The 24651-nt window shown below is 40.1% G+C and overlaps 1 protein-coding gene across 3 annotated transcripts in view; it reads right to left on the bottom strand.

The window, feature by feature from the left end:
• The window catches only part of LOC124555532 (probable cytochrome P450 CYP44), a 260162-nt gene that overhangs the window by 159386 nt on the left and 76125 nt on the right, over positions 1 to 24651 (bottom strand). For all 3 annotated transcript variants that reach the window (XM_047129486.1, XM_047129487.1, XM_047129488.1), the window contains exon 4: positions 18102 to 18292. In XM_047129486.1, coding sequence (XP_046985442.1) covers positions 18102 to 18292 — 191 coding nt within the window. The remainder of the gene's footprint in view (positions 1 to 18101; positions 18293 to 24651) is intronic.

Genomic DNA, 24651 nt, shown 5'->3' with positions numbered 1-24651 from the left:
GAAGAAAGGTAGAGTAGCCCCAAACCATCAACTGTTGCCTTGCACTCAGTAGAGGGACCTACAAAGGCTAAGGATGCTCCCCTAAAAATGTAGCCAGCTACCCAGCGAGCTGTAAGGGGCAATCCCCCAAATGGTTGGGTGGGAGATTAACAGTCTTCCCCAATAAAAATCACTTGTTGCAAATGCTAACAAAGGAATAAGCTGGACAGATATTTTGATGACAGCCCAAGCAAACAAAAAACGTATATGAGGTATGTACATAAGAACAAGGAATGTGTGGAGCCTATACCAATCTGGAGCCATATGCCAGCTGCTAACACAAGTAAACAACTACGGTATAAAACTATTTCCTCTCCTGGAAACTGGGTGCAAGGGAAGTGACATAATGGACTCAGGAAATTTCACTATCTTCTATAGTGGCGGAGGATGAATACCTTTGGTAAAAGTTTTGTGGTCGCTAAAGGACTGAAACATGCTATGATGCGCTTGAAACCAATCAAAGAATGGATCTCCACATTGAGATTAAGGGCAAAAATTTTTCAACATAACAATTACAAATGTACATGCACCCACAAAAGAGGCAGATGAACAACCAAAGGACAAGTTTCATAGCAAGGTTGTATGATCAGGCTCCCAATTGTGGTGTTAAAATCTTAATAGGAGACTTGAATGCAAAAACAGGAAAAGAAGAGGCTTATCAACCAACTATAGGAAGACATAGTCACCATGAAATATCAAATGACAATGGAATTACAGTTGTAGATTTTGCTATAAGTAAAAACATGACTGTCACCAGTACATGTTTTCCACAAAAAAAGATACACAAAGAAACATGGATGTCACCAGATGGAGAAACTAGAAATCAGATAGACCACATATTGATTGATCGGAGGCACAAATCGGACATAATTGAGGTTAGGAGCCACTGTGGAGCTGACTGCAATTCACACCATCATCTAGTGAGAATTGAGTACAGACAAAGGATCTCACTATTGAGTAAACAAAGAGGCCACAAACAGAAGAGTTTTGACATTATGAAACTGAAGTTAGAAGAAATATGTAGAGCATATTAGATGAAAATAGAAGAGGGGATTAAGAATGATACCGACACATGAAATGAACATATAGAAATAATGTGGAAACGATGTAAGACTGCAATCCTTGAGGCAGATGGAGGGGTTTTGGGGACACATACAGGCTCAAAGGAAGGCAGATTGGTTTGATGAAGAATGTATGAGAAGAAATGAAGAGCATAACATAGCACGAATGAAATTATTTCAGAGAAGAACTAGAGCAAATTTGAATGAATATACTAAGAAGCTCTGTGTAGCTAAGAGGGTTTGCAGAAAGAAAAAAAGGGCACTAGAAAAGAAAAAATTGGAAGAAATTGAACAGCTAGGGGAAGATAAGTAAGTACGTGAAACGTACCAAAGGATAAAAAACTAAAGGCTGGGTTTCAAGCCAGAAAAAATATATGTATGAGTAAAGAAGGGGATTTGATACGGGAGAGTAATAAAATACTTGATGGATGGGTAGAATACTTCCAAGGGATACTGAACCGAGAAGAAGGAGGATTGGAACAGGGAGAACTGGTGGAAATAACTTACTGCAGACCAGAGGTCTTAACACCAGAACCAACACCAGAGGAAGTGATACAATCCATTAAGACCTTAAAACACAATACGTCACCTGGAGAAGATCAGATCCAGGTGCAACTTCTCAAATATTCTGGGGAAACACTGTGGAAAGCAATATATAAAGTAATACTGAGCATCTTGCAGGAAGAGAGCACGCCAATGGAGTGGAAAATGGCTATTATGTGTCCCATGCATAAAAAAGGAGATAAATTAAATTGCCAGAATCTGAGGAATCTCCCTGCTAAATACTACATATAAAGTGTTATTCAAGATCGTAACTAGGAGGTTCAAATGGCTCTGAGCACTACGGGACTTAACATCTATGGTCATCAGTCCCCTAGAACTTAGAACTACTTAAACCTAACTAACCTAAGGACAGCACACAACACCCAGCCATCACGAGGCAGAGAAAATCCCTGACCCCGCCAGGAATCGAACCCGGGAACCCGGGTGTGGGAAGCGAGAACGCTACAGCACGGCCACGAGATGCGGGCTAACTAGGAGGCTTACTCCCTATGTGGAAGAGAGAATTGGAGACCATCAGAGTAGGTTTAGAAGAAATAGGTCAACAACTGACCAAATATTCACATTACGCAAGCTACTTCAAAAATGTTATGAACAACAAATAAACGTACACCAGATTTACATCAGTTTTAAACAAAACGTATAGTAGCATCTCAAGAGTGACATTGCAGAATGTGATGGAAGAGGCTGGACTACCTAAGAAGCTCATTAAACTTACTATGATGCCTCTCAGTGAAACCAACTGTAAAGTAAAAATACAAGGCAAAATCTCCAGAGAAGTGGAAGTCAAGAAGGGACTGAGACGGGGTGACAATATCTCCTTACTGCTATTTGACCTCTGCCTAGAAAAAGTCATAAGCCAGATAGAGTTAAATAGAGGAGGAACCATTTTTAGTCATTCACTGCAGTACCTAGCCTACACTGATGATGTGGCATTACTCGCACAAAACAGTGCTGTGCTGGCTGATGCCTATCAACAATTGGAGAGAGGTAAAAGGGAACTTGGCCCGGTAGTCAATGTTGAAAAGACCATATATATGGCAATGACCAACCAGTGAAACCTGTCAAATCTCGGGATAGCCAACAATTAGTTTTCAAGGGTGAGAGACTTCAAATACATCAGATCAACTGTCACAGAGACAAATTACATCAGCAGCAAAGTGAAAGTTAGAACAGCAGCAGGCAACAGATGCTACTTTGTCACACTACCCATGCTTAAGAGCTCACTTCTATCACAAAAATCTAAAATCCTCATTTACAAAACAATTATTAAGACCAGTTGTTATGTATGATGCTGAGACATGGACTGTGACTGCAAATGAGGAAATGATCCTTTGCATTTGGGAGAGAAAGGTTCTGCATAAAATATTTGGCCCAAAATACAATCAAGAATGTTGGCACATGTGTACGAATGCAGAATTAGAACAACTTTTTGAAGAACCTGATGTTTTCGCTACCATTTAGATAAAAAGAGTGTGGTGGGCAGGACACGTGGTCAGATTGGAGGAAGACAGAACATGTAAGAAGTTTTTTGATGGCAAGGCTGGAGGCACACGATGGAAGGGACTTTCCAGAAAGAGATGGGTGGATGGAATTGAAGGAGACATGAAAAAGCTGGGTGTCAGAGGATGGAGATGGAAAGCCATGGACCGGATAGAATGGCAGTATATTGTGATGCAGGCCAAGGCCCTTCAAGGACTGTAGAGCTGAGGAGTAAGTAAGAGATACAATAATTGACTGTAGGATCATTAAAAGTCTGTGATGGCAAATATTGCCATACTGGTCTCTTGGATGTGTTGTATATAATTCATGTCCTTATCTTTGCACTCCAAAGAGCACGTACAGTATGAATAATAAAAACTGTACATGTAAAACCATTGGTACAGTCTCCAGTCATAGCCTTGTAGTGCCGTGACCAAGCCTTTGGTGAGAAAATTGTTAGTCTTTAACAAAAGTAAGGAAAAGTAGCATGGAAGTGACATAGAGCTGTGGGCCAGGAGCCACAAGTGTGGTGACATGCATGACGATAATGAACACATCAGGGGATTGTGGAGTGAGGATAACAGAGCTCAGTGATAAATGGCACTGCACAGCCATAAACGTGTAGCAAGGGGGGCGGTATAACCACCCCAGGGCAAGTCTTTCATTTTGGCAATGTGAATAGGTGCTGGGTTTTAACAAAACAAATGGACACTGGAGGCATATAAATAAGTCTGAATTTTAAGGCAGAGATCACTTATCATCACTGGAAGGCAGCAGTACCACCACGATGCCAGAATGACACTGGATAGCATGATGGCTGGGTTCCGCCAGCTACAGTCATGGGTTCGAGACTGAGCTGCACCTGCCATCTGCGCTAAGTCCTTCACAGGACTTGGTGTTTCGATCATGCATATCTGCCATCTACAGCTGCCAACTCCAAAGCTAAGATCCTAGTGGGACTCAGCGTCACAATGTCAGTCACCAACCAACTGCTATCAGATGGCAGCAGACCGTACCCCACACACAACCATCCACATATTCCATCACACTTTGCAAGCAGGGTGATGGTCTACTGAGCCTACATGACACAGGGCTGCAGAGCCTACGTGAAGCCAAAGGAAGTAGGGCACACACCGCCTCCGCGGTTGCGTGCAGAACCAAGGGGCCACCTCCCATGTGGTGTGCCATCCCAACACAACTTGATGTGCCACAGATGTCAATGCCCATGTGCTACTAGACTGCTGACCTAAGCAATGTGATGCGACAGCTCATCAGCACTACCACATTTACTAGAATCTAAGCAGCACTTTTTTTCTGGTTTTTGTAATCCGAAAAACTACCTGCGGCTTAGAACTGAGTGCAAAGTAAGTGGAAGTTCTGAAAAATGTTGGTAGGTGCCGCCACAACTAACTGCTGCTGTTGAATTTATGTAGTGCTACACAGGCATCCTTTGCAGGCACAAAGATAAATACTGGCACCAAAACCCCTGCGTCAGTAAATAAATTAAAAGAAAAGGTAGAAGAATGTAAACATTATGCCATGCATTCTTTCATGTTTGCTGCTATCTCATTTAAATCCTGTCTGCCTAATAAACTATGAAACTAGAGTGAGAAAACAGCAAACGTGGAAGAATATACATATCATGTCATGTTTATATTCATATTATTCTTATGCTGAATAGTGATACAGCCAGAAATGAAGCACGGCAACTGACTAGATTTTTAAATCTAAGATGACTCTAATTTCTGTGCAGAATGTAATGTACTAAAGAGGCATCTGCAAAGATTTTCAAATGGAGAAAAATTTTCGCTAAACTCTCGTTCAGAACATCATCTATCATATGCAGTCTATTATTTGGTTCTTGTTGATCATTATCAAAGAAAGCAGCAGTGTAAGTAAAAGCAGCAGTGTAAGTAACAACAAATAGCAGTCTCTTGCCATTGTTTCACTTATGAGACAATTCCTCTCTTTTTTTATTGTAAGTGGCTGTAGCGTGCACAAAAGCAAGCCATGCCGCAAGCGGCGACAGGTCGTAAACACTCATTATCGGAATGCGACAAACAATGCATGACACAGTACAATAACGCATTTTCAGCCTAGAGTGACATAAACACCTGTAACAAAGAGAACGGCACTTATCAGATCAAAGCAAAATAACCAATCGATTCAAATCAGATGAACCACGTGAAAAAGGAAGGGTACCCATATAAATACGGACAGAGAGCTTGACACATAGCAATGGCTACTTGGTAAAGCTTAACTGTTAAGCTTATGACTCGAACCAAACTACTGTAGCTGTTCTTCATCCATTCGACCTCAATTGCGTCTCATGTTACAATGGACCAACTTTGTTTCAACTTGGAGGGGCAGTCTAAAACTTTTATCTCCCATTGAATTTCGAGTCTCAAATTTCAGGTGTGGCTTAGATTTGGGAAATTTTTTTTCCCTTGATTTCGAGTCTCATTTTTCAGGTGTGGCTTAGATCTGAGTGCGGCTTATATTCGAGTAAATACGGTAGGCAGAAGCTGCCACCTGTTCTTCACTACAAGTCAGAGTCAGTGAGGAGGGATGTGTCTGCCTCACTATGCTGTTTGTCAAGATCAATAAAGCTCATTGCAATTGTTAACAGTGTTTTCCATGGACACCCTCGTGTCTGTCACTAACCTTCTGATGCTACAGAGTGGTGACAGGCGGACTGACATTGCCGCAATTGTCAGTGGAGGGCTGCTACTCCCGCAGAACATCATCCAAGTCACAGCTCACATTACCATCATTAGGGTGAGTGAAACTGGTTTGATCTTGTGTGCTGATAGTCACGGAGTCAGAGTTTAGGTGATGTAATTATACAAGGTTAGAAAATCAAGTAGTAGATGAGTTTTTCTATTTGAGCAGCAAAATAACTGATGATGGCCGAAATGGAGAGGATATAAAATATAGACTGGCAAAGGTAAGAAAAGTGTTTCTGAAGAAGAGAAATTTTTTAACATCGAATATAGATTTAAGTGTTAGAAAATCTTTTCTGAAGGTATTTGTCTGGAGTGGATGATAAACAGTTTAGAAAAGAAGAGAATAGAAGTTTTTGAAATGTGGTGCTACAGAAGAATGCTGAAGATTAGATGGGTAGATCACGTAAATAATGAGGAGATACTCAACAGAACTGATGAGAAAAGAAATTAGTGGCACAACCTGACTAGAACAAGGGATCGATTGGTAGGACACATTCTGAGACATCAAGGGATTACGAATTTAGTATTGGAGGGAAGTGTAGATGTGAAAATCATAGAGAGAGAGATGAAGAGATGAATACAGTAAGCAGATTCAGATGGATGTAAGTTGCAGTACTTATTTGGAGATGAAGAGGCTTGCACAGGATAGAGTAGCATGGAGAGCTGCATCAAACGAGTCTGGACTGAAGACCACAACAACAACAATAGCCTTACAAGACAAAAGAAGTTGGCTGACTTGTCACAGTTTAAGGGGAATTGTAGAGGTGAGTGTCTGGTACCTGTGCATTGTACTTAATGTAATTTACTTGGACACACTGCCCCTTTTGCTGAATCGGTAGCAGTGAATTGTTTACGTGTAATCATTTTGGACACATGGCTAGACGCCGTAGGGCATCCATATGGCTCATGATTAGACAAAAGAAGTAAGTTGATAGAGTACTCTGTGATTACTAGTTGTATCTATATCAGTTTTGTCATTTCTATGTGTTTTTTGGAGTTGTAAAAATGAGTAAGGCAGAGGGAGAGGCAAAGTCAGAGACACAAGATGTCACGAAGGAGGAGACTTTGCGATCTTAGTGAATCAGGTAGCTAAGCTGAGAGCAAATAATGAAATTGTAAACAATTCATTGGCAAAGATGGATCATGAAATATGATTGTTGAGATCTCATGTCGTAGGGGTGGATCCAGCTATTGTTAACCTTGTTTCTTCCTTCTGCAGTATGGTGTATGAGGATGTGGCAGCATTTGTAGATCTTATGTCATCATCTAACATAGGGAGCTGGTTGGATAAGCAGTTATTGCAGATTGCGAGGTTACATTTGATGGAGAAAGTGAAGTTGTTTGTAAGATGCACAGAAGCATTGCGTAATGCAAAGGGACTTTTGAGCAACTGAGACAGGGGTTGTAACAAAAGTACAGGAAGCAGACTAGTGCACAGTTTTTTCAAGAGCATTTGGGTACTATGTCCAGAAAGTATAATGAAGCAGTGGAATATTTTGTGGATAGGGGTAGGGGATAATGATATACAGTCATTGGGGTCAGTAGTGAAGAGTTTTTCACTCGAGGCAAACAAATTTAAGCAACGTGTAGAAGTGGTTTCTTATGTAAGCGAGGGGTACAGCACAATCCTAGGATTGGACTTTCTGTATCAACATCATGATATACTGACTTTTGACAATGTGTAGTGGAAATTAATGGGAACAGATTCTGACTAGGAGGAGCTGTTGCCATGAGGAACAGCTAATGTATAAAACAGCCCAGTTAAACCACAAGCAACAACATTATGGCCCAATTCAAATGATTGTATTTCAGGAGGCACTGGAAAATTGCTATGGGTGAATGTGGAGCCTGAATTACCAGTTGATATGTTGTGTGTGATATAACTGCTAGAGGTTAGTGAAATATTGGATATGGTGTGTTGTTTGGTGAAATGTAGTATTGCATGCATGTATGAGAGTAATGGAGGCACTGCAGTACATGTCAATGCAGATCATTTTGGAGCCGAAGAAGTTAAACTGTTTTTAGCTACATTAGAGATTCTGGATGAGGAAGATTGCCACACTGGAGTGTTGGCTATGATGAGGCAGTGGATGCTTCTAGGACTGCATTTTGTGATGAATTGAAGTATTCAAGGGGAATGGATAAGACAATGATGGAGAGCCTGTTGCTATAATTTCAAGATTTGTTTTTTCTACAGGAACCATTGCCTGCTACACGAGTAACAAAACACAAGTTTCCAGCAGGAAACAAAGCACTGGTGTATCAGAGGCTGTACAGAATCCCATGACTGCTGCAACCAGTTTTGGAGGACTATATAAACCAACAGTTTGTTGATGGAACTGTGGAAGACAGTACTAATCCTTGGGAAGGGGGAGGGCGAGGGGGCAGGAATTGTGACCGTGCCGAAAAACATTTATGGATGGTTTAAAGAAATATTGGTTTTGTTGAGATTACCACCAGCCGCATAGTAAGATTACAACAGATGCCTACCCAACTGCAAACATCACAGAGATGATAGACAACCCAGTGCAAGGCCAGTACTTCTTGATATTGGACTGGAGAGGCTTATCATCAGTTAGAAGTTGCTCTAGAAGATTGACTGAAAGCAGCACTTTCAGCACCTTGCGGACACTATCAGTATATAAGGTTGCCCTTTGGGTTGAAGAATGTACCAGCAACATTCAAACAGCTGCTGGACAGAGTGCTGAAGGGACTGAAACTGCTTCAATGTCATCTTGATGATATAATCAAGAGCATAGACAAAGTATGAGGGAAATGTTTAAAAGATTATTAGCAGCCCATTTGACACACAGCACAGAAAAATGTCACTTTGCACTTGAAGAGGTTAACTATCTGGGCCATATTATTAGTAGGGCCAATGTGAGGACTGATATGAGGTTAATATAGGCAGTCCAAGACTTTCTGGTAGCACAAACAACCATGGAATTACAATCTTTCCTCAGTCTCGCAAATTATTATAGAAAATCATGAAGGGGTTTGTGGACATTGCCAGACCAATTACACAGTTGCTGAAGAAGGAGATTAAGATGGTATGATCAGGAGAGTGCCAGGAAGCATTTTTCAAGTTCAAGAGAGTATAAACGTCAAGTCTGGTGTTGATGTTTCCAGATTTTCAGGAGTTCATATTATCATGTGATATGTCGAATCACACTCCAGGGTGTGTTTTGAGCCAGGAGATCAACAGGCAAGAACATCCTGTTGCCTATGCATCAAGATAGTTGAACACAGTGCAGAAGAATTATTCTACAATGGAAAGGGAAATTCTTAGCTTGATATATGAAAATATGTTACTCCAGGGTTACTTGTACAGAAGGAAGTTCGAGGCACTGACAGACCATGCTGCTTTGAAGTAGTTACTTGGTTTGAAGGGTCCATCAAGTATATTGATGAGGTGGGCGCTGAAACTCAGTGAATTTGAGTATGAAGTATTCCACAGACCAGGAAAGAAACATGGAAATGCAGATGGGCTTAGCAGAAAAGTAGCTGTAATAGAGGCACTAGGTCATGGCCTTGAGGAAATGCAAGCAGCGCAGAGTGCCAACAGAGAGTGTAAACGGTATGGCAAGCAACAGTTGTTTACCAAACAAAATGAATTGTTACATAGAGAGATAAAATTGGGAACACGAGAGGTGGTGCCAGCCAAGCTGAAAGTAGAAGTGTTATGTGAGATGTATGATCACATTTTATCGTATCTTGGGGGATCTCAGACAATGAACTGGAGAGTGGCAGGAAAGTATTTGTGGAAGAGAAGGAATGATGATAATCAATATGTCAGGAACTGTGTGGATTGTGTACAGTGAGCGGATCTGAGTGGGAGGCAGGAACTGTAACAAGGACTACCACAAGCAAAGGAAATGTTCAGTTTCATCAGTTTGGAAACATTATGCTCATTCAACTGACCACCAGCAGGTAATTGTTGTGACTCGCCGATCTTTCAAAGTGCCGCCGCACAGTTACACATGTCCTCTACATGTGGTGCTGTCTGCCAGCCATGCAGCAGCAGCGCCACCTAAGCGGCCAGCCAGCCAGCGGCCACTAGACTGGGACTCAGTTATGATTTGACTGTTAAAGTGTACACACATCTTACTCTGTTTACTTGATCTGTGACTTTCACGTATTGCATCTTCCTTGAAATATATTTGTTCAACTTGAAGTTATTACAATTGGCAACGAGGTAGTGATTTTTCGTTTCCATCATTGACCCACATGTTTCCATGGCTACTTTAGAACAACTATTGCAAGGTCTCATAGAACAGCAAATGCTTCTCACAAATGCGATTCGTGATTTTGTCGCGGCATCAAATGTGGGGCATCTCTCGTTGTTGTCTATACCTACTTTTCCTCCTTACAACGAGATGGCGGAAGACTGGTCCAGTTACGAAAAACGTCTTCAACAACACTTCTTGGCGTTTCATGTCGCAGATGAACAAACATGTAAGTCCCTGTTCCTTTCATGGATTTCACCTCAAATGTATCGGTTGTTGTCACAATTGGCTCCTTTGAAAGATCCTGCATCTTTGTCCTTTGTTGAAATGTGCTCACTTCTGTCTGTAGATTTTCAAAAGCAAATGCATGTGGTAGCCTCTCGTGTTGCCTTTTATCACTGTCAAAAACAACTGAATCAATCCTATCATGCTTGGGCTGCTGAACTTCATGGCCTCAGTAGAAAGTGTCAATGTGTTACTGAAGTTCATAAAGAATACTACGCCGATTCCATGGTAAGGGGTGCTATTATCCGATCGAAGCCCAACAAAGATGTTAGGCAATGTACCCTTCAGTTGGCAAATCTGACTCTAGATGAAGTCCTATCCATTGCTCAGTCTTTTGAAATTTCTCGAGCCACTGGAGTGCAAATAGAGGCGTGGGGCGACGTCGGGGAATTGCAATCTCTGTGCGATGTTGACGAAACATGTGGCATTTCCCCGCCAGCTGACATGTCCGCAGTACGCTTCCAAGTGCAGTCTCGGCCTAACCGTAAAGAAGCCTCTAAGAAACTGCAGCAAAACCCACGGCAACTTCCTTCATGTCCGCAGTGTTTTACGAAACATTCATGAGAAGATTGTCCACAATGTTGGGCTGTGTGTCACAAATGCAAAGAAAAGGGTCATGTGTCATCCGTTTGCAAATCTGACTGCATACATGATGTTCATGAACATGACGCTGATTCTGATTCTGTGTTGTCTGTCAATTGTACTTCTTCCCTTTCAGGGAAATTATTCCTCACTGTCCAAATACTTGGTTGAGATGTTCACATGCAGGTGGATACCGGTTCTGCTGCCACTATCATCAATTCTCAGACGTATCTTCAGTTGGGTTCTCCAATCCTGTCACCTGTCACTAGGCAATTACAGACTTACAATAAACAGAAGATTTCTCTCTTGGGACAATTTGATGCGGAGGTATCTTACAAATCTGTTGTTCGCACTGTTCCCATATTTGTGGTCGACCATAGTAAAGCGGAGAATCTTTTTGGTTTCGATGCCTTTCACGTTTTTGGGTTCTCCATAGATGACTCTGTCAATATCGTCTCTGATGCTATTCCTAATGCTCAATTGGATTCCTTGTCGATGACATTTTCATCCCTTTTTTCTCATGGGTTAGGCTGTGCAAACAACTTTGAAGCTCATATCACACTTAAACCCACTGTTCGGCCTAAGTTTTTTCAGGCTCAGCCCATTACTGTGACCCTTCGTGATCGGGTAGAACGGGAGCTGCATCGTCTTACTGCTTCAGGGGTCTTGCTTCCTGTCACTTCCAGTGAGTGGTCCTCTCCTGTCATCGTCGTTGCTAAGCCAAATGGTGATATTCGTCTCTGCAGCGATTTCAAAGCCACTGTAAATGGTCAATGCCTTATCAACACTTACCCTATGCCTCGACCTGAAAAATTGTTCACTAAACGTGCTGGAGGCCAGTATTTTTTCTAAACTTGACCTATCAGAAGCTTATCATTAACTTCCTCTTGACGCTGCTTCCCGGCAGTTTCTGGTCCTTAACATGCCTTTCGGCCTCTATCAATACCAACGATTGCCATTCGGGGTTGCCAGCACCCCTGCTCTCTTTCAGCAATTCTTGGAACAATTATTGCTCCCTGTCCCTGGGTGTATCAATTACATGGACGACATTGTTGTCACTGGCTCCACCACTGAAGAACATCTTCAAAATCTCCGCACACTTTTTCAGACTGCCTGTCTTAAGTGTAATCTTCAGAAATCAAAATATTTTTCAGGCATCTATCACATTCTTGGGGTGTCAACTCTCTCGGGGTGGTATTCGTCCACTTCAGCAAACTGTCACTGCGATCAATGCCCTTCCTGGCCATACATCTGTTAAGGCCTTCTTGGGGAAAATAGCATACTATTCTAAGTTTTTACCGTCTGCTGCTTCGGTGGCTCAGCTGTTGCACAAAAACGTGCCTTTTCACTGGTCCACGTCATGCGATGCGACTTTCCAGAAATTGAAGACTGTGCTGAAACAGGCCCCGTGCCTGGCTACTTATCGACCTGGCCAACATCTTGTTCTTGCCACGGACGCCTCTCAATATGGAGTCGGTGCAGTCCTTGCGCACCATTTTTCTGACGGTTCTAAACAACCCATTGCTTATGCTTCCAAAACGCTCACGGATGCCCAACAAAAGTATTCTCAAACTGAAAAAGAAGCTTTGGCCATTATTTATGCTATTCATAAGTTTGGCGTTTTTCTCTATGGATCCAAATTTCATCTTTTTACAGATCACAAACCACTTTTTTCCTCGTATCATCCATCAACGTCACTTCCCGATAAGGCTGCACACCGCCTCCAGCGTTGGGCTCTTTACTTGTCTCATTTCAATTATGAGATTCATTTCCGGCCAACAGCTCAACATGCGAATGCTGATGCACTGTCCCGCCTTCCCACGGGTCCTGATCTGGCATTCGATAGGAACGAACTTTTGTGTTTCCACCTGGATGTTGACGAGCAGCGGGTTGTGGACGGGTTCCCCATCACCGGGGACCGGCTGGCGGCTACTACGGGTTCTGACCCTACCCTCTCAAAGGTTTTACGCTGTATTCAGAAGGGTTGGCCAGATCACCCGTCCGCTAAGACTTCTGATCCATTGCGGAACTACTACGCTTTGCGTTACCGCCTCACGGCTAGGGATGCTGTTATCCTCCTTTCCACTGAAAATGCTTCGCCGCGTGTTGTGGTACCTGCATCTTTGCGTGCTTCGGTCTTGTGCCTCCTTCACCAAGGGCACTGGGGTGTCACTCGCACAAAATCTCTGGTGCGCTGTCATGTGTACTGGCCTGGCATCAACTCTGAAATCACACACATGGTCGCTGCCTGCAGCCCTTGTGCGTCACAGGCCGCCGCCCCGAAGTCATCTTTGTCACCATGGCCTTCGCCTGAGAAGCCCTGGGAGGGGTATTCATGCTGACTTCGCGGGACCTTTTTTAGGTACTTATTGGCTTCTCGTTATTGACGCCTACTTTAACTTTCCTTTCATTGTCCGTTGCACGTCGCCTACCACCGTGGCAACCGCAAATGCTCTAGCTCGCATTTTTCTTTGGAAGGCCTTCCGTCTACTCTTGTTACTGATAATGGTCCGGAATTTGCCTCTTCCGATTTTATGTAATTTTGTGCCTGTCACGGCGTCATGCATGTCATGGCCCCTTCGTTCCATCCACAGTCAAATGGTGAGGCTGAATGAATGGTCCGCACATTTAAGGCTCAGATAAGGAAACTCCTGACTTCTGCTGCTGATGATGCACTTCTCCAATTTCTGGCTTCTTACCGCTACACCACCTTCGGCTCTACCTGACGCTCGGGATACTGGAATCTCTCATTACTCACAACGCAGTCCTCTCACCATCATATTGGTGCCAGCACAAGAACTGACGCCACCAGGAGACGTGCCCATGCAGGAACCAGATGACCATCATCTGTCGGAGCAACTCTACCCGCCTCCTTCTCCTACAGACGTGGACACATCGCCCATGTCTCCTGTTATAACAACCGGACTTGCCGCAATGGGCAGATTGGTGCACAAGGCCCCAGCAAATTCGACCCCCACATCACCTGTCATCTCAACCTGTTATCATCGGGGACACTTCCGTCCATACGGGAAGCCTCGTCCTCGAGACTTTACGGCCAGTCAAACAACACCTATCGGCATTAGCAATCTACAGGCCACCTCCATCAAGACCTGTGCAAAAACTTCAAAGGGGAGAAAAGTGTTGTGACTCGCCAACCTTTCAAAGTGCCGCTGCGCAGTTACGCATGTCCTCTACATGCAGCGCTGTCTGCCAGCCATGCAGCAGCAGCAGCACCACCTAAGAGGCCAGCCAGCCAGTGGCCGCTAGACTGGGACTCAGTTATGATTTGACTGTTAAAGTGTACACACATCTTACTCTGTTTACTTGATCTGTGACTTTGATGTATTGCATCTTCCTTGAAATATATTTGTTCAACTTGAAGTTATTACAGTAATCATTTCGTGTTGACTATATCAAGTTCCCCTAGACTGGATACTATAACAAAGGGATGGAAGATAAATTTACAGAGTCAGGGAAGAACACAGTAATTTGTGTAGTAGTTGAGAATGGCCAGTTTAGTATCAGGTCCTAGTTTTATGGATTAAGCATAGAAGTAATCAGAGTTCCAGGCCACGGTAAGACCTAAGGGTCTGAGTCTTCTCTGTAGGGGTGGGCACTGTAATGCCACAACCCAGTCTTTGGTCAAAAAATTATTAATCTCTGACAAACATAAGGAAAAGTAGCATGGAAGCACTACAAAGCACAGCGTCAACAGTCGCAGGCCAGTAGCAACAAGTGTGGTGACATGTGGGTTACAACAACAGACACACCAGTGGATTTCATAGCAATGATAGCAGAGCTCTGTAATAACTGTGTAGCAAGTGGGTCGGTGTTGACACACCAGGACAAGTATCTTGTTTTGCTAATGTGACTAGGCACCAAGTTTTAACTAAACAAATGGGCATTGGAGGCGTATAAATAAGTCTGGATTTTAAGGTAAGGATCACTCTCATCAACACAATCCAGCAGCACAATCACGATGCCAGAGTGATGCCAGATAGCAAGATGACTGGATTCCGCCAGCTGCAGCCACTGGTATAAGACCAGGCTGTACCTGCTGTCTGCTCTAAGTCGTTCACAGGGCTTCATATCTCTGCCCTGCCAACTCTAATGCTGAATTCCTAGAGGGATACAGCACCACATTACCAGCTGCCAGCCAACTGTTGTCCCAGGGCAGTGGTTTGTACCCTATGCACAGCCACCTTCGTATTCTGTCACAGTGACACAAGATGGACAAGGTGCCGCCGAGCCTACATCACACTGAGGCAAAAATTGCACACACTGCCACTGCAGTCACATGCAAAACTGAAGGGCGACCTCCCAAGTGGGGCATCATTGCAGCACAACTCAACGTGCCACTGACACCAATGGCTGAGGCCTACAGGGATAGCCAGCCTCAGTAATGCAAGGCGACAGCTCAGTAGCATCAGGTGGAAGCCTGTTCATTGATCTAAGTCAGGGTTAGTGTGGAGGGGCATGCCTGCCTCACTATGCCATGTACCAAGGTCAATAAATGTCTTTGTAATTGTTAACAGTGTTTATCTTGGACACCTTCATCTCTGCCATCGCCACTCACCTACTGACAACTTCAGTCTGTAAGTGAAGTGTGTTATGTTATTTAGTAACAAATGTGATTTTAACTCTGTGATCCACTGTTGTATCAGTGGTGCTACTTCTACAGTATGATGCAGAAGAAATAGACAAAAAAATTTTTGACAATTACAGACAATACAGAACAATTAAACAAAAACAAAATGCTATAAAAATGTGAACTACTGCTGTTGTTCAAAAGGTAATTTAAGTAACTAGCTAAGACCATGACAGTAAAGTATGCAAAAATGTTTCAATCCATATATCCTGGTTACAGAGAGAACTACCAAATGGAAAATCACAAAACACTCATTTCATTCACCAGCAAAATTAGCCCTTTTATTGTTTAGACCATTGTTCAGATAAATGAATTGGTTATTAAGGATATGCTTATTCCATTCACCTATCTTGAGATAATTTGTTATAACTTTTTATATCATCATTATAATTCTATTTCAACAACTAAACAGTAGAGGGAGAATCATCCATTTTTGATTCTGATAGTGCTTCTTCTCCAGTTACCTCAATCACGACAGTAAGTTAAAGAACAAATGCTGCTTCCAGTGCATTTTAATAAGACTGCATTAGTAACCTTGTGACAACAAAAGTATGAGTAGTAAGTATCCTATTACAGGATTCAGAAAGGAAAAAAATCTCCCTATGTTCCTGCACAGGATAGGATGATAAAATAAAATATTGGCATTATTCCAGTGACAGGCTGTCAACACACAGTTCATAACACATAGTGAGCGCTGTGAGGAGGAAACACCAACTGAGAACAACCAAGAAAGGGGGACTGAATTTCTTTGTCTTAAGCAATAGGACTGGAAATGATTGGATTGTGAAACAGGTCTGTGAAAGAAACAACTGATGGAAGGATACTGCAAAATATTAATTTACCCTAGATTCATTACACTACTGGCAACAAATCACTGGAAATAGTAACAACCACAAAATACCTAAGAATAACCATGTGAAGTATCCTAAAGAGGAATGAACACATAAAAATAGTGGTAGAAAAAGCAGATGCCAGGCTGTGATTCATTGGAAGAGCCCTAAGGAACTGTAAGTCATTTATGAAGAAACACTTCTTCGATCGATTACTGAGCACTACTCATCAATCTGGGACCCTTCCCATGTATGAAAAACTGTATCAAATGGTTTAATATTTGGAGAGGATGTTGAAAAACAACTCTAGAAATTGACAGGACTTTTAAGTCCTTTTGGGCAGGAAAGGGTTGAGAGAAGAAGTCAAGAAGGGCAGCATGTTTCATGAGGGATTTATTTAGTAAATATGAGGGTGTTACTCATATGCTCATCAAAGTCTATAGGCAGTCACTGTACAAGAGGCTTTTTGCATCACACATTCTGCATCAAGTCTACTTCTATAACTCAGAGTGTACATTCCAAGAACTGGCAAGCAAAATACTACTTCCTCTCGCATACGATTTGTGAAATGGTCACAACATGAAGATCAGGAAATTAGAGCTTGTATGGAGACTTACTAGTAGCCATTCTTCCAAGAGCCACTTGCAAATGGAACAGTAGAGAGAAATTATAGTCACATATTGTAAGCAAGCTTGTGAAGTGTACATGTAAATGTATAAATATATATTTTATAACAACAGCATAGAGAGGATAGGTTGCTACTCATCACTATGTAGAGGAGTCGTTGAGTTGTAGACATGCACAATGAAACGAATACTAGAAATATTTAAGCTCTGACACAAAGTCCTTCCTCAGATATAGAACCCTCACACATCCATAAAGCAACAACTCACACATACTTGGTTACTGTCTCCAGGCACCAGTCGGGCCCTAGCACACACAGGCAGTAGCTGTGTGTGTGTGTGTGTGTGTGTGTGTGTGTGTGTGTGTGTGTGTGTGTGTGTGTGTGTTGTTGTGCCTGTCTGTGACTCCTCTATGTGGTGAGCAGAAATGTATCCTTCCCATACTGTTGTTATAACACAAACTTTAGAAGGGAGAATAAAGCTTAGTAGGAAACTCAGGCCTTATCATCAATGCAGTCAACAAGAGTTCATCCCAAGCTCAGAGTGGAGTAAAATACAACAGAAACTCACAACTCAGCCATGAATTTTTCAAAGGAACCATCCTGGCATTCACTTCAACTGAATTAGAGAAAAAAACCACCATTACAGACTTAAAAATATGTCAATGGAGCACTATACACACAATAGTTACATAAATATGTAAACTTCATACTGTCTTGTCAGTCATGAAGTGTAACAAGAGGATAAATGTAGGCTGGAGGGTGTAAACAGAGGTTTTCTTCCACTGTCATTTCATGTTTTTGCAGTGGTACTATCAATGAAAGTAAACACTTGCTATCAAGTTCCCTTTTTGTCGGCAAGGTTTCAAAGTGTATGAAACTGTAAATTATGAGATAATAGTTTTTAAAAGTGAAGATTTCTCCATCGTTTTGTAAGTTTTTTTAACTGAATTTAGCAAGAAGAATACTTGTTTGAATTATGTAGAAACAGAAATTGATATTAAACTCTTCAGGTTTCCTGCTGAAATAACATACTTACACTCTTGAACCCATTTTGATACTTCATCTCTTAGATTTTCAACTTTTCCATCAACAAGGAGGATATTTTCTAAATGAGAGACAAAATCTTTTGCAATTTCCTGTACAGCAGGAAAGTATACATGCACTTCCTGTGGCCTTAACATCAGGTGACGGACGGAGCTTCGTAAACGGTACCACTCCTTTCCATTGCTGAAATTTTAAAACTCATAAATACGATAATGATAAACAATATAATTTCACAACTTTTGTAAACTATAATTCATTAAATAATGAAAACATTTTTCCTTCATTTGCTCTACAATATTTTAATGCTAATGTTTACCTAAAGCAATTATCTAAAAAAAAAAAAAAAAATAAGTCAGGGCGAAATCAATACATAAATCAATTGTGCATACTTCAGTCATTCAGTAAAAACACCTTGACATATTGACTGTTACATGGGTGACACAAAATGGGCCCTATGAACACAGTACAAGACTGTAGTGATTTGGTTGGATATCATTTATCTGCCTGCCAACTGCTCAATGCTTCCTCTACTTTGCATCATTAGTTTTGGTTTAAGAGTTTTTACTATAGTATTAGCCCTTTATGTGGCATTGCTTTAAATTCTTGAGATAAAAATTATTTTATTGTTTCCTTCCAGTGAATAGAACTTCTTAGATGAAATAAAGTATTTATATTAATTTATTATTATTTACATTGAAGCATGTATGATGTTGCCCATATGCAAGTAAATCCTTCCAGAACATACAATATTCTCTTTTTCTTTCCTCTAATGTTTATCTTGTCTAACAAGGGACCTATTTTTTCAAGATTAGGCAAGGTTTATTTAAGTAATTAGCTTCATGGCCAGATGGCCTTCCTGACACAACAGTCATCAAGGAAACATAAGGGAATGAAGTCATGTGCACTGTCTGTCTGTGAATTGTGTAAACTTTGTTCTGTACATTATTGTATTTTAACTGTTTGTGTATTATACTCAGAGCTTAAATTATTACTTTAATATTATTATATAACTCAGTGCAAACATAACTTTATATGATATGTCAGTGTGAAGGTTTTCCCTAATTTCTGATCAGACTATGGAAATAAATAACACAAGCCATTCTGGAGCTTACATTTCTTTTGTTAAATGCTCTTTTGTGTGATCTGATGGGGAAAAACCTGTGGCAAGATGCTCCCAATTGAGGATAGCCATTGGGTGAAAGAGAGGAGCACTGGCAGTTAACTTACATTATGACTCTTAGTGCTCATACACTGTCTATAAAAATCAATGTTGATCAAACACAACATTGCTGATTAAGAAAAATTCTGCTGTTCAAAATATATTAAACAATCACTGAATTAATAGCCGCTGTCTTCCTTGGTAGAGTGAGGTATGCTACTGTGACAGCTATCCACACAAAATTATGAAAATAGAAGACAAAGAATGAATCGCTGTAATTTCCCTTATCTTTCCAAAATTCATCAGGTACTTCATCGTTTGGACAAATAACTTACCAAATAAAGGCTATTTATCTACTCTACAAATTTATTTTATTTTAAGTGTATTGTAGCAACAGAAACAATCCTGCTAACTTTCTCTCTAAACCACATTTAACTCAATCAACACAATGTTATTTTTGTAAAATATCAAAGTGATAAAATAAAAAAATTAACAATGCCAGTATCCTGTTAAATGATGTGGACTCTTCAACATTAAATGTAACAGATTGTAAAGCAACCATCCACTCTTTTTCATAGTTTCCTTCTCACTTTGTCCTGGTCATCCCTGGTATGAGGCTGGCACAGTGCTTACTAGAGTATGAGTGACCCGCCCTTTCTTGTTTCTCAACCTATCTGATCCTCCTACACAAGAAAGGCGCCAATAGTTATGAAAGATAGGATAACATCTTTATTTTTACTTGAGTCTATCTGCAGTAGCGAAAATTTCACCTTCTGAAGGTATATAATGGTCAGAAATTTATTAATATATGGAACATGGTGGTAGAGGCAGCTTGCATTGTGTTAACCTCTGATACATGGTTTTGTATTTTACTAATATATGACATCATATAAATAACTACCTTCAAATTGCACTCATCAAATATACAACTGTGATTGTTTTACTCCAGCTGATTCACAGGTATCGACACTGTCAATATGTGACACTGTAGTCATCTAAGAATGACATGAAATTTTCTCCTCTTATTAGTAGGTTCACTTTACTATATATGATATATGTATATTTTGTTCTTGAGTTTATATGCGTTCAGTATGCAACTGTCCTCTCATTTTATTTCTTAGGTTATAATTGAATTTGTTCTCAGTTTATCATTGGCTTTGATGTCACCTTGTACAGTTTGGTTTTTGTTAAATGTTTACTACATGTTACCACTGTAGATAATTGCCTCTTAAATTTTACACCACCCCTTTATTAAGTACTTCACACTGTCATTATTGTTGTCCTTACACAGGGGCCTGAAGATGGTGCAGTGAAACACTGAAACTAGTCGCACAAGTAAGATACAGTCAAAATATAGATGACTGAAGGACTTTTCAATTTTACATTTTATAATGAACAGCTGAAGTCCCTCAACTATCTCATACAAGGATGGACTTACAGAGGTTAGATTTAGATCCTCTGCTGTAATTATTTCCCTCGCCATGTCTTGTGTATATCATCTCTATTAAGCTTCAGAGGAGTTTCTGTATACACTTTTTCACCCTGCATCAAGCCAGTATGATAAGTTTCAACAGCCTACACTTTCTTCATTTCCATTCTCCAAACCTAAACTCCTCACAACCTAGGACTTGTAACTTTCTAATAGTTACCACAAATCTTTGACTTTTCCAACCACACTGACAGTTTACCAAGAGAAGGCTTAAATTGCCCTCTCCATCAAAATAATTTGCCTTAAATTCATTGCATTCTAAGATACAATCTTTCAGTTGAACACCACTCCCACAAGTTAGTTTCTCAGACCCACAACTGCAGCAGTTTTTGAAAGGTTCTCGGGGCAATGTGATCCTCTCCTGATGAACTGGATCTGATTCATACTAAAGTCACACCTTCTAAACCACAGGTCTGTGTTTATGAATACCATGTTTAACTTCCTGCATAGCTAGCAGACTGAAACTCTGGTGCATGCTATAATGTATGCCCTGACAGCTCAGATGACATACAATTTTAATCCATCTGAAAGTTCCACATTTTATCTTAACTAAAGATATAGAAGAAGTATTAAGACAAGGGGCATTCAAAAATAATGTAACACTTTTTTCTCAGCCAATTTTGATTAAAAGATATTGTAATTTTGTTTGTAACATTCTTAAACATTCCCGCATAATCTCCTCCTTCCAGCAACTAACAGTAGATGGCAGCAATATAATCAGTCTTCAGAATAGCATCTGTAACTGAAGTGCATTCCAAGAAAACAGCAGTTATTGAATATCTTTTGGCAGAAAACCAGATGATCACCAGCACATCTACAGAAACCAAGCAGTGTATAAATGCTAGTAAGTTGCTAGGTGAAGTACTGTTTTCAACAGAATGATGATGATGAAGTCCCATACTCCTTGACAGAGCATAGGGGAATGATGCAGGAGACCCTCACTGCCATACTAGGCTGAAGATGACACAACAACACCCAGTCATCTCAAGGCAGGTGAAAATCCCTGACCCCACTGGGAATCGAACCTGGGTCCCTGTGCTTTGGAAGTGAGAACACTACCACAAGTGTGGACACACTTATTCTGGGTGATTGACAAACAACAATCGAGCAACTCAGTGTTCTACTTGACATCTCTGTTGTTAGTGCTGACACACTTGTCCACCAGTTAGCATATTCAACTGTTTGTACCCACTGGATTCCTTGAAGCATAAATGAAGAGAATAAAGAGGAAAGACGGAACATCTATACTGAATTGCTTTCTCATTATGAGGCTCATAGTGATGGTTCTTGAGGATCCTAAACTGAGTACTTTGTGACAAGGTGCTAGCAATTAGAAATCAATATTTAGTTTTTCTTATTGAGATAAACAACTTACACATTGCAGCAGCAACTTAAGCTCATAGTAACTGTTATTGAATACAAAGGCTATTTCAATAATAATTTTTCATTCAGCTGTGCTTGTTGTTTACTTAGGAGTTGTTAACCACTAAAATAAATACTCATATTTTGAAGAACAATGTTTCAAGTACGAAAAGCAGCAACAAATCCAAATTATGGAGTATTTTACACAACTTGCAAACAATAAAGTCATGATTCAGATACAAATTATGGAGTGGCTAAAACTGAAAATGGCAGAGGTGAAGGAAGCACCACTTTTACAAGCTCCAAAAGTTAACTCACATATTGACAGATGCCAGCAAGCAGAAGCCACACATAACAAAGACATCAAAGATTTTTTAAGGTACGTGCTATATTAGAAATGCCATTAAATAAGGAACTAGAAACCATATCAACTGAAGTGTCTAACTTCTCAAATTTTGTTATATTACATTAGAATGTTCAGTCACTCAACAATGAAACTACCATAATGGAAGCACTACTCCAGTATAAATTAAATGTAGACATTATTTGCATTACTCAATATTGGCTAAAAATGACAAAGTAAAATTAATTTAGATAATATGATACAAATTAGTGAATCATTTTAGGGGGGAGTTCTTCAAATATGATGATACTAGCATCTTTATGAAGGTCAGATAATTTTCTAAGATTTCAATAAACACTATACTGACCTAATCAAAAGATTTTGAACTTTCTCTTATTAAATTACCAGAATTTAATTTCATGTGTATTAACATATGTAGAAGACCAGGTGGAAACTGGCCAGTCTTCATGACTGAACTAGAGATACTACAAAACAAGATCAGTGCATTAAATATCAATCTAGTGTTTTGTCGAGATTTCTAATTTGACTTTTCAGAAGGCAGCAGTGCTATAGATGGTTTGATAAATATAACCAACACAATCAAAATGATCCTCGCAATACATGGCTCAACGAGATCAAGAGAACATTAAAATTCCATCATTGGCCAACTATTCATCATAGACACAAGCTACAAATTCACAACTGGAGAACTGAGAGAAGGGATATGGAAATCATAAAGCACAGTTATTATGCAACAGATGCAAAAAAATTACTTGAAAAAAGAATTTTTTATAAAGACAGCATAAGAACTTTTAATTTTTTACTGACTAGGGAAAATTGGGAGAGCTTATACATTCAGAACCATTCTGGCAGCACATATATGAGTTTTCAGAACATCTCCCTTCAATATTTTAATACAGAATTTTCTACTGAAGAGAAAATAAGCAATGGATGATTGAAGGTATAAAGGTTTCCAGTGAGAGAAACAGATTTCTGCAGAATTCTTGTTAAAGTTACCAAACGTTAAAGTTACCCAAGAATTTGCAGATTATTGTAAAGCCTGTAAAAGAATCTATGGTAGAATAATGGAATTAATTTATTTGTTGTGTTACATATTTCAAAGATCCTTTATTGTGTGATACCACTTGTATGAACGACAAGTCAAAACATTTAATTGATTATTATATTCATATCACAAACAATCACAGACATCAGTTGGAAATATAAATTTCACATATTACCTAAACACCTAGTTTGATTTATAAGGTACAAAGACCATTTTTGTGATTCACAGAACACAATGGGATTTATAAGATTTGATTAAAGCAACAAGAGTCATTAAATTTGGTAAACACAGAAATATACGGGAAATAGCCTTATCTGTCTCTGTTAAATAACTCACCCAAATAATCAAAACTTTTCTCAACAAAAATCTTTAAACTTACTTTTAAACAACTGATTATTATTTTGCAGAGACTTAATATTACTTGGAAGTGAGTTTAAATTTCTGCACAAGTGTATTTTAACTTTTTTGTACCAGGGACAAATTCTTCATGTTGCAATGTATGTCACATTTCCTTCTTGTGTTATGATAGTCATATGACTCATTATTTAATATTGAGAATGATGTGAAGCATGAATGTCATGATTGGAAAGAGATATTGGGAGGTAGTGGTTAATATCCCTTCTTGCTTAAAAAAAATAAAGCATGAGTTTCTTGGAGGTATTCCACATACAACTCTGGCAACCTTTCTTCTGAAGGGGAAAGACTTTTTTTCAGTAGCGGTGAATTCCCCAGTTGATGATTCCATAACACTTCACTGAATGGAAGAAGCCAAAATACGAAGATTTTGAGACACTGATGTCTCTGATTTTGGAGATCCTCCAGATGGCACATGTTGCAGAGCTAAGCCTTTGAAGGATATGGTGATCCAGGTTAAGCCTGTTATCTATATGGACACCTAAAAATTTCAAACATTATAAATTCTGTATCTGCTGACTTTCATGAGCAATATTATTCTCCTGTGGAATTTTGCAGTTATCAAGGAGCCAGTTCAGAGCACCTGCAAGTAACTGAACGGTATTCAACTCTAAGTTGGTGAATGTTTTACTGTCTACCACAATGCTTGTTTGATCAGCAAACATTGTGAAGTTGGTTGCTGTGCTGGACAACAGAGATAGGAAACAGC

Source organism: Schistocerca americana, chromosome X, assembly GCF_021461395.2.
Source record: "Schistocerca americana isolate TAMUIC-IGC-003095 chromosome X, iqSchAmer2.1, whole genome shotgun sequence".
NCBI classification, from domain to species: domain Eukaryota; kingdom Metazoa; phylum Arthropoda; class Insecta; order Orthoptera; family Acrididae; genus Schistocerca; species Schistocerca americana.
The sequence above is the reverse complement of the archived record's forward strand: the minus strand, read 5'-3'. Positions and strand labels throughout refer to the sequence as shown.